The sequence below is a fragment of the Ochotona princeps genome, chromosome 4 (assembly GCF_030435755.1).
Source record: "Ochotona princeps isolate mOchPri1 chromosome 4, mOchPri1.hap1, whole genome shotgun sequence".
Lineage (NCBI taxonomy): Eukaryota > Metazoa > Chordata > Mammalia > Lagomorpha > Ochotonidae > Ochotona > Ochotona princeps.
The window spans coordinates 56821555-56833289 of NC_080835.1; the positions used below are offsets into that span (position 1 = coordinate 56821555).

The 11735-nt window shown below is 45.2% G+C and overlaps 1 protein-coding gene across 1 annotated transcript in view; it reads right to left on the reverse strand.

Moving 5' to 3' along the window:
- INTS4 (integrator complex subunit 4) overlaps nt 1-11529 on the reverse strand; it is a 96012-nt gene extending 84483 nt beyond the window's left edge. The window contains exons 1-3 of the mRNA XM_004589854.4: nt 11302-11529; nt 8807-9001; nt 1288-1405 (exon numbers count right to left, since the gene is read on the reverse strand). Of these exons, the coding sequence (XP_004589911.2) occupies nt 1288-1405; nt 8807-9001; nt 11302-11355 (367 nt within the window). The 5' untranslated portion in view covers nt 11356-11529. The remainder of the gene's footprint in view (nt 1-1287; nt 1406-8806; nt 9002-11301) is intronic.
- Between the last annotated feature and the right edge of the window lie 206 nt (nt 11530-11735).

The following is an 11735-nucleotide window of genomic DNA, read 5'->3' on the forward strand; positions in this document are numbered from 1 at the left end:
ACACAAACCAATGGATGCTATAGCCCAGCTCATCTGTGCCCACCACACACTTGGCCCTCATGCACACCAGCAGGAACTGCAGCCCAGTCAGAGTGACCCCCAGCAGTCCCCGTCAGGCCTGCCCCCAGTCCCAGTTCCTGCACACACTGTTGTGTGTAGCAGACTGGTCCAATCCGTCCTGCATCCCCACTTGGCCCTTGTACACATCAATGCCAATCCAGCTTCTTACTAGTGCAGCATACCCTGGGACGCAGCACACAACTGCTCAAGTCCTTGGTTCCCTCCCACTCACATGGAAGACCAGGACTGAGTGCTGGGGTTCTGGCTTTAGACTGACCCAGCACAGGCTATCAAAGGCATTTAGGGGACAAACCAGCAGATAGATCTTTCTCAGTCTCCTTGTATCTCCCTGCCTATCTGGATTTCAAACAAAAATAAAACATTTTTTAAAACAAGAGACAATAATATCTATTTATATATTATGTAAATTACCTTAAATATATGATATTTGGTAGAGGTCAATAATGGACAGCTATTAAGAGAAAAATCTGGGACTGTTACAACAGGTTAAGCCACTACTTGTAACACAGACACCCCATGTCAATGTGCCCATTCAAGTCCCAGTCACTTGACACTGGATTCCTGCTAATGTGCTGGAAGGAGCAGCAAAGGCAATGAAGGACAGACCAAGTACAGATTCCTGCCACCCATTTGGGAGACCTAGATGGGGTTCCAGTCTCCTGGCTTCAGCCTGGTCCAATGCTGTGGCCATTTAAGGAGTGAGTCACTTGAGGAAGATCAAGCACTCTTTTCTTCTTCTCCCTCTGTTACTCTGCATTTCAAATAAAAAAGGGGCTGGGGAGATTACTGGGGTTATGCATTTGGCCCAAGAGCTAAGATGCTAGTTAAGGTACTGCCACATACTGCATCAGAGCACCTAACTTCCATACACAGCTCTAGTTCCCAACTCCAGCTTTCTGCTAATGCAGACCTTGGGAGGCAGCAGCAGGTGGCTCTGGGTATCTGGGAATTAAACCAGCAAATGGAAAACCTCTTTCTCTTTGTTTATGTCTACTTGTCTTTCTGTCATTCTGTTTCAAGTAGGTGAAAATCATAAATTCGCCTTTCCAAAAAAGATAAAAAACTGTTATTAAAACTGTAACATAAATGTATGTATATGGTTTTATTAAGTCAGCCTCAAATTCGTCTTCAATAACAACACATATAGCAAAATGTGATCTACATTCTACATAAAAAGAATTAAGTAGCTTATAAATTGCAACTTACTTTCATTCTGTAGTATGTTAATGGCATCATCCATAATGCAGTCGGGTGAAAATCCTGTAGTCTTGGATAGCAAACCCAATAAAGAAGCAATTTTCAATCTCACAGATGCATCATTTTCCTGAAACCAAAGAAGCTATTATCATCTTGCAGCAGTACACCTTTTTTTTTTAAACAAAATATTTACTTACTTATTTGAAAGGCAGACTCACCAATAAAGAAAAAGAGAAAGAAATAGAGGAAGAATCTTCAATTTGCTGGTTCACTCCCCAATTGATACAATGGACAGAGCTGGCCCAAGCAGAAGCCAGAAGCCAGGAGATTCTTCCAGACCTCCCACATGCGTGCAGGAGCCCAAGCACAAGCAACATCCTCTGATGCTTTCTGAAGCATATTAACTGGATGATAAATGGAATGGTTGAGACTCCAATTGATGCCCATATGGGACTGCTGGCACCAAAGACAGCAGTTTTACATGCTGTACCACATCACCAGTCCCAAAGCTACACTCTTGGCCAACAAACAGAAACAAACAGGAAACTAACATCCCAGAATGCTAGACCAAATACAACATAAATGGGAACTTGTTCTTTAGATTTATTTATTTTTACGAGAAAGGCAGATTTACAGAGAGGAGGAGACAGAAAGATCTATCAGCAAGTTCACTCCCCAAGTGGCCACAAGGACTGGAGCTGAGCTGATCCAAAATCAGGAGCCAAGAAATTCTTCTGCACCTCCCACGCCAGTGTGGGGTCCAAAGGCCCTGGCCCATTCTCTACTGCTCTCCCAGGCTTAAGTAGGAAGCTGGATGGGAGTGAAGCAGCTGGGACATGAACCAAAACCCATATGAGATCAGCGTGAGGTTACAAGGTGAAAATTTAGCCACTAGCCCATCACACCAGGTCCATGAATGGGAACATTTTAATGCTTTCCTGACATCATTAACTTATTTTTTTCTTTCCTGTTTGAGAGTCAGAAAGACAGCCAGTCACAGAGCAAGAAAAAGAAACAGAAAATTCCCATTCACTGGTTTACTTCCCAAATGTCTGAAACAAGTGATGCTGGGTCAGGTTGATGCCAGGAGCCAAGATCTAATCTAGGTCTCCCACAGGTGTGGCAAGAACCCAATTACATGAGCCACTGTCACTGACCACAGTAAGCAGCGGGGGCAGGCATCAAATCCAAGTACTTCAATATGGGATTGTGGCATCTTAATCAGTAGCTTAATCACCAGGTCAAATACCTGTTCTATCACTAACTTAGTTTGAAAGGCAGAGGTCTTCCATCCACTGGCCTACCTAGACTGGGCCAGGTAAAAACAAGGAGTTGGGAATTCATTATAAGTAATCCACATGAGTAGCAAGGATTCAACTTCAAGGTATATCACCTGCTCCTTCCCAGATCATATGCCAACGGCAAGCTGGGATCATGAACACAGCCAGGACGTGAACATCACACAGAGAGCATGGCTAGAATATTTATTATCTCCTTCTTTCCATTAACTTAGGGTGTACCCTGTTCTTTCTCTTCTTCTTTAATGATAAAGTTGAATCTTGATCTGAGAATCTCACAATATACTGGTAACTATGAAAACTGAACAAAAATCCAGGCAAAGACATGAACAGAAATGAGAAAATAAACATTAGATGAGGTTCCACATCATTTATCATTGGAAAGATACAAATCGGGCCTGGCATGATGGCCTGGTGCCTAAATCCTCACCTTGCACATCTGGGATCCCACACAGGCACCTGTTCATATCCCAGCTGCTCCAAAGCCCATACAGTAACCTACTTGTGACTCGGGAAAGCAGTAAAGGATGGCCAGACCCTGGGGACCCTGCACCAATGGGAGACCTGGAAAAAGCTCCTAGTTCCTGGCTTCAGATCAGCTCAGCACCAGCTATTGTGCCTACTTAGAAAGTGAACCAACAGACAGAGGATCTTTCTCTCGTTCTCTCTGTAAATCTGCCTATCCAATCAAAATAAATAAATCTTTTTAAAAAAAGTACAAATTAAAAAAAAGATGTGCCCTTACACTAGCAGTTAAGATGCAGTGTGGAATGCTAGTGCCTGGCAGAGTCCCTGGGTTTCCACCCCTCTGACTCAGGCTTCCTGCTGATGCACACGCTGGGCAGGAGCAGGTGACAGTTCATGTGGCCGAGTGCCTGTTTGCAAGTGGGGAACCTGCACTAAGTTCCTAGCTCAGCCCAGACCTAACCCTGGCTGCCATGGACACTACGGAGAAAAGCAGTGGGAAGGGAACTTTGTCTGCGTCGCTCAGCGCTCAATTAATTTGTTAAACTGTTTTTGAAAACTACAAAGGAATATAACCTAACACCTATTAAGCAGAATTACTGTGAAACACATACACACACAGAAAACTATATGAGCACCAGTTACTGTTCAGGCTCCACTTCCAATCCAGCTCCCTGAGAAGCACCTGGGAAGGCAGCAGAGGCTGGATCAAGTGCTTGGGCCCCTGCTAAGCATGGCTGCTCCACTTCCCACGCAGCTCCCTGCTACTTTCTCTAGGAAAGCAGCAGAGGATGACTCAAGCCTTGGGTCCCTGCAACCACTTGGCAGAGTCAGAAGAAGCTCCTGATTCCCAGCTATGGATCAGCTCAGACCAGACACTGAGGCCATATAAGGAGTGAACCAGCAGATGGGAAGCCTTTTTCCATCTTTCCTTCTCTCTGCAAATCTGCCTTTCAAATAAAAATAAACAAGCAAACATTTAACAAAAAATAATAAAAACTTTTTGCTTGAAAGAAGCTTTTGTTTGGGCCCGGCGGCGTGGCCTAGCAGCTAAAGTCCTCGCCTTGAACGCCCCGGGATCCCATATGGACACTGGTTCTAATCCCGGCAGCTCCATTTCCCATCCAGCTCCCTGCTTGTGGCCTGGGAAAGCAGTTGAGGACGGCCCAATGCATTGGGACACTGCACCCGCACGGGAGACCCGGAAGAGGTTCCTGGTTCCCGGCTTCGGATCGGCATGCACCAGTCGTTGCAGCTCACTTGGGGAGTGAATCATCGGATGGAAGATCTTCCTCTCTGTCTCTCCTCCTCTCTGTATATCTGACTTTGTAATAAAATAAATAAATCTTTAGAAAAAAAAAAAAGAAGCTTTTTCTTCTACCACAGGGAAAAGATCAGTAACATAACAAAGTATACAGGCTATTAGAAGTACCAGAGGGGGTTGACGCGATAGCATAGCAGTTAAAGTTCTCACCTTGAATGCCCCGGGATCTCAAATGGGTGCCAGTTCTAATCCTGGCGGCCCCACTTCCCATCCAGCTCCCTGCCTGTGGCCTGGAAATGCAGTCGAGTACAACCCAAAGCCTTGGGACCCTGCACCCACGTGGGAGACCTGGAGGAAGCTCCTGGCTCCTGGCTTCGGATTGACTCAGCTCCAGCCATTGCAGCCGCTTGGGGAATGAACCATCAGATGGAAGAGCTTCCTCTCTGTCTCTCCTCCTCTTTGTATATCTGCCTTTCCAATAAAAATAAATAAATCTTAAAAAAAAAAAAAAAAAAGAAGTACCAGAGGGTTTGGTGTCATTGCAAAGCACGTTAAGCCTCTACTTGTAGCATCAGCATCTCACTTAGACACCAGTTTGAATCCTAGATGCTCCACTTTCAATCCACCTCCCCATTAATCTCCTGTGAAAGCAGCAGAAGACGGCCAAGAACTTGGGCCCCTACAACCACATGGGAGACCCAGAAGAAGTTCCTGACTCCTGGCATTAGACCAGCTCAGCTCCAACAGTTGCAGCCATTTGGTGAGTAAAGCAACGCATAGAAGAGCTCTCTATCTCACCTCTCCCTGTAACTTATGCTTGCAGGTCTTTTCCCTGTGGCCAGAATACCTGTCCACAACTGGCTGCTTTTCCCCCCAGGAGTATAACAGTTGTATACGTACAAGGCAACCTGGGCAGTTGACTACAGATGGGATATCCTGGGTTCTGATCAGCCATTTTTTCTGTCACATCTTCCTGAGGTCAGCTCAAGTGGCTAATCCTCCACCTTCAAGCGCCAAGATCCCTATGGGCACTGGTTCTAATCCCGGCTGCTCCACTTCCTGTCCAGCTACCTACCTATGACCTGGGAAAGCAGCAGAGCATGGTCCAATGCCTTGGAACCCTGCATCTGCATGGGAGACCCAGAAGAGGCTCCAGCCTCCTGTCTTCAGATCAGCACAGCTTCAGCAGTTGTGGCTGCTTGGGGAGTGAATCAGTGGATGGAAGATTTTCCTCTCTGTCTCTCCTCTCTGTATATTTGACTTTCCAATAAAAATAAAATAAAATAAATCTTGAAAAAAGTTAAAAAAAATCTTTAAGCATCTTCATTCCTCAGTCTCTTCATTTTGTTTTTTCTTTCTGCCTAGAAAATTTCTCATATGTTAAAAGATATGATCTTGAATGATATGATAGAAAGACATGTTAATATCTGGGTCTCTCACGTGGGTGCAGGTTTCCAAATACCTGGGCCATGCTCTACCCTTTACCAGGCTCATTAACAGAGAGTTAGATCATAACAGAAGCAGGCAAAACTTGAACCAGTGACAATACAGGATGCCAGCACCATAGGTGGTCATTTTATGCATTACACTACAGTGCCAGCCCTGCTACTCCACTTTTTTTTTTTTTACTATTATTGATTACATTGCATTATGTGACACAGTTTTGTAGGCACTGGGATTCCTCCCCCAAGCACCCACCCATGGTGGATTCCTCCACCTTGTTGTATTACCACAGTTCAAGTTCAGTTGAGATTCTTTCATTGCAAGCATCTACCAAGCATAAAGTCCAGCATCTTATTGTCCAGATAAGTTCAACGGTTACTTGGGGAGACCATCTCTGGTCTAAAGGTAGAGCCGGCAGAGTATCATCCCGATCAATTAAAAGCCCCGACATTACATCAGTAACAATTTATAACATTATGGAATTAGTTGAAATGGTATTGAGTAACCAGTATGTTAAAAGAGAAAAAAAAAAAAAAAGAATGCAAGTTCTGAACCACATCCTGTGACTTCTACATTGACATTTCAATTATTAGTTTATATACAACCGTGTTCTATACACCTTAAAATGGCTATAGATTACCATTCAGCTGTCTCGTGTCTATTTTAATTTTAGTATTTAGCAGTTTATAGCGTTGAAGCATGATTTTGCTGCACCTGGCTGTTTTTCGGGTAGTCTAACTCTATAACTTTAACAAGACATATGTCAACAGTTTAGGTAAACAGTTTTAGGAGGGGTGTGCAGAGAAATCTTCAATACCCCAGTGAGGAGTAACTAATCTTTGTGTCCCACCCAGCTACTTCACTTCTGACATAACTTCCTACTAATGCATTCTGGGAAACAGTAGATGATGGTCAAGAGTTTGGGCCCCTGCCATCCAACTAGGAGACCTGGATGGAGTTTTATGTTCCCGGTTTTTGCCATGCCCAGTCTTACTGTAAAGGGCATTTGGACAATGAACTAGTAGATCTCTCTCTCTCTCACTCTTTTGCTCTTTCATTCTCTTTATAAGTAGATGAACATAAACAACCTAAAAAGAGGCTCACAAAATTTTTTCAAAACACACCAACATTGTAACACAGCAAGTTAAGCAACACTGAAAAAGCTAGCATCCCACATTGCAGTGCTGCTTCGAGTCCAACTACTCTGCTTCCAGTCAGGCTCCCTGCTAATGCACCCAAGAAAGCAGCAGATGATGGCGTAACTACTTGGGTCCCTAACACTCACATAGGACAACAAGATAGAGTTGCAGATCCCTAGCTTCTGCTTGGCCTATCGCTGGATGTTTGTCTGTTTATTTGCTTGTTTTTAAAGACTTATTTATTTTTATTGGAAAGGCAGACATACAGAGAAAAGAAGATACAGAGAGAAAGATCTTCCTTCCACTGGTTCACTCCCCAACTGGCTGCAACAGCTGGACGTGAGCCAATCTGAAGCCAGCAGTGAAGAGCTTCCTCTGGGTCTCCCACACAGGTGCAGGGTGCCAAGGCTTTGGGCCGTCCTTGACTGCTTTCCCAGGCCACAAGCAGGGGGAGCAAGAAGGAAAGTGGAGCAGCCAGATACGAACTGGCGCACATATGGGATACCAGAGCGTGCAAAGCGAGGACTTTAGCCACTAGGCTAAATACCGGGCCCCAACCCTGGATATTAAAGCCTTTTGGAGAGCAAACTGACTGATGGAAGATTTCTTTCTACCCCTGTTGTAACTAAGCCTTTCAAATAAATAAAGCAAATCATCAAGAAAAAAAAAAATTTTAAGACGTAACACGCATCCTGACAGGTGGATATGAAATAGAAATAGCCTTCCATAAAATTATCAAAATCCTCAACACTATGCTTACGCTGGATCTAACAAAGCCTTTAGATCTAACTTCCAGTTCATAGTAAATACAGGCAAAATAGAATGCCAAACTCCAGTGATGTAACAAAACTAGCAAACGAAATGTTTTGTCAATAATAGACCCAGTTTCTTCATTCGATCAGTATCACCAAAATAATAAGAACTGCTCTAATAAAAGACCAGAAGGAGAGGGCTGACAATGTAGTTCAGCGAGCTAAATAAACTGCAGCCTGTAACGCTGACATCAAAGCACTGATTCAAGTCCCAGCTGCTCTGCTTCTGATCCAGCTATCTGCTACTGCGTCTGGGAAGGCAGCAGAGGATGGCTGTAAGTGCTTGGGCTCCTGGCTTCAACCTGCATCAGCCCCAGCCATTGCAGACATTAGGAGGGTGAATCAGTGGATGGAAGATCATTTCTCTTTTCCTTTACCCTTGAAAAAAAAAAACCAAAACAAACAGGGCTAACAATTCACACAGAGGTTAGGAGCCCAGGCGGTACGGCAAGATAAGCCAAGACATCAGAGTTCTGGATTCAACACCTACCTTCAGCTCCTGACTCCAGTTCTCTGCCTGTGCAGAACCTGGAGGGGTAAGAGCTGAAGGGGCTGGGGCCTAGCCACTTACATGGAGGACCCAGGTTGGACTGATGACTTCTGGCTTTAGCTTCAAGCAGCAGCTACCATGGGCATTTGAGATAGAAGCTCTGAGTCTATGTCTAACAATGAGTCTAACAACCCACTGCTAAGATGATTGGACCAAAATATCACCCATTCATATTAACCCTGAATGTAAATGCCTTCAACTCATCAGTCAAATTTCATAGATCAGTAGATTGGATAAAAATAACAAAACCCATCTATTTGTTGCCTACAGGAGACACATTTCACCAACAAAGATCAGCAGAAACTATACCTCATGGATTTTGGTGTGGTTTTTTTTTTAGTTTCACCTCTTCAAAACACTTTCTTCTGATTAAATTCTTCAATGACTCATAGATCATACAGTAGCACCATTTTGTTCAAGAAGGTTTTTAATTTTGTTTTTTATTTCTTCAGCTACACATTAGCCATTCAGTAGCATGTTATTTTCAATATTAACCCACTGTATGGACACGACATATTCATATATATACTTCCAGCAGGGCCTCAAGATCTTCTTACCTTATAATAATGCTCCAAGAGAATCCTGACTACTCCCTCCACACTTTCTGCCTCAACAGGCTTCCTGGCAAACTGCAGTAGGTACTGCAGCGCATCTGCTGGGGAGGTGGCTTTACACAGATCAATGTGGAGGGCTGCAGATTTACTTGGTTTCGTCAGTCGGAGTTTCTTAGCAGCGATTTCCTCCTGTTGCTGCTGTAAAGAGATACAGAAGACAGAACATGAAAACCAAGTAAAAACACAGAGCCTGCAAATTTAATTTTACCTCCTTCGATGAAAATAATTTCCCCTTAGTTAATAAAGCTAGCTTTCAGAAAAAGCAGTATTACAGACTGAATAAAGAGCACTGAACTGAACGCAGGCCATGAGTCATAAGTTCGTCTTTCCCTGACTCCTACAACTTTAGACAGTTATTGAATTTCTCTGAGCCCATTTCTTTCTCTGGGGACTGGGGCAGCTTTAGGGTTAAGAGATCACATAATAATCCATTTCATTCTGTATTGGAAAATAAAGACCAGGACCAGATATGTGGGATAGCAGGGGAAGCTGCTCCCTGTGAAACAAAGATCCCATACGGGTGTCAGTTTGAAACTTGGTTGCTACATTTCTGATCCAGCTCCCAGCTAGTGTGCCTTGAAAATTCAAATTACTTGGTCCCTGCCAGGTATGTGGGAGGCCTACACGCAGTACCTGGCTCTTGGCTTCACAATATAGGAACAATGCTAGCAACCACCAGTCTTTCTCAACCAAGGATTCCCCACCTGAACTATAAAACACAGAAAATTGACCATTTTCTCAAATCTGACAAGGATGGCACATAACTAGAACCACGCACTATTACACACAATGAATGGCAGAAAGCTGGTGTGCAAGGTACTCTGTCATTCATGGATTTCAGCCAGCCAATGGTGGGCAAGTATGTAACAATCTAAATGTTGCAATCTAAAATCTTCCCTGAAAACTAACACATAATGTTAGAGTACAGAGCAGTTACTGCCTTACAAATCCATTCTACTAAGGGAAGAGATTAAGTTTATTCCAGATAGGATCATAGTATGACATAATTAAACGAACAAACACTCTGGAATCACAGAAGTTCATATTCTATAGCCATGAGAGTAGAGGCCTTTTTTTGGTAGGAGATCTTCTCTTCGGTGTCACTGTATCATAAGAACATTTGGGAAGTCTAGATTATCCTGTCTTTATTGTACATACATCCTAGGCATCAAATGTCAGTTCTGTCTTCCTCATCATTATCACAGCACAGGAAAAAAGAACAGACGCACTAAGACCTCAATTCATCACACTGTGGTGTCACTCCTCTAAGTGGCACAAACAGAAAGGAAATGACAGGTGACATAGCTGGGAAGGAAGAAGGTCTGATCACAACCGACAAGGAGGGGCTGGCAAAAAGAGCTGATGGCACTGCAAGTACCTCTCCACACCACGCCACGGAGGGCACTTCACATGGTGCACAAGTGGAATTATATGAGTTTATCTTAGTGCAGAAAGAAATACCGAACATCATGCCTACAAGCATGACCACAGAAAAATCACACCTAAAAGAGTGATCCAATGCTTTTATCGTGCCTATCACACACCGATGCTGAGCACCCGTTTACACCGACAACCTCTTAGTGAACAGATGGGCCACTGAAGGGCCAATTTCTTGTTGGATGGTCTGAATCCCTGCATTCTTCAAGACTAAGGCTCTAAGCACGCTGCGGATCCACCCGCAGGAATCCGGAGCTTGTTTGAAAATACAAACTCCTGTTTCACGCCCCTAAGTGACGGAAGGTGGTCTGTATGCGCGTTGCAGCAGGCCACAGGATCCCTGGGCACCAGCCACTCCCCCACCGACGCCCGTGTGGGGGACACGTGAGGCATCACCGAGTACTGGGGGCCTTCAACAACGCCAAGGGACGAAGGTCCTGCCATCTCCCCTGTGCCTGAGAAATGGAGCCCGCGGCTGTTGCCCAAATGAACTCTTCAGACCTCTCTTCCAGTCCGTTTCGTGCAGCCAGTACCCCAACTTTCCTCCCGGGGGAACCGGAGGTAGCACCCGTCACTGTTCACCAAGGATTCCCCAGTAACCCTATCCAGCAAGTTGGTGAGGCTGTTAAAGGAGACCACAACTGAACTTGAACTGTGGTTATGCAACAAGGTGGAGGAATCCACCATGGTGGGAGGGTTTGGGGAGGGGTGGGGAGAATCCCAGTACCTATGAAACTGTGTCACATAATACAATGTAATTAATGAATTTAAAATAAAATTAAAAAAAAAAAAAAAAAGGAGACCACACGATAGCTTTGCAACCTGTAAAGTACAACTTGTTTCCTCTGAGACACCTGTCAGTTCCCACGCTAACAACAAAAGCGGCTGCAAACAACACGCCCCCTAAGGGTGCTGCTTCCGCCTGTCCACACGGCGCCCAAGGGTCCGGACAGCCCTCCCCGCGCTCGGACGGCGCTGCCAGCTTTCCGGCAAGAGCTTACCTGAACCACTTTCGTGAACTCCTCATACACTCGCTTTTTCAGATGCGCCGCCATGCTGCCCCGAGACCCTCTCAGCTGCCCGTACTCCACGACGGACGCGGGGGTGGAGAGAGGACCCGGAAACCGTGGCCGAGCAAGAGAAGCCCGCCGCGATCCCACAAGGCAACGGACGGGAGGAAAGAGTGGCCACTTCCTGGAGCTCGACTGCCCGGCTGCGGAGTTCTCAGAGCCGGAAGCTCGGGAAAAAGAAAAAGAGAACGTCGCTTGCTGGAGGCGGGGCGTCGGGCGGAAACAGACGAGACTGAAAAGAGGACGAGCCAATGGGAGCGTCCGAGTGGCTGAGAGACTGACGCCGAGCCAGGCGGAGGGAGGAAGTTCCGGTCAGGGGCCGGCGCAGTCGCTTTCACACGCGGGTCCTCTGCCTGCCTGGGAAA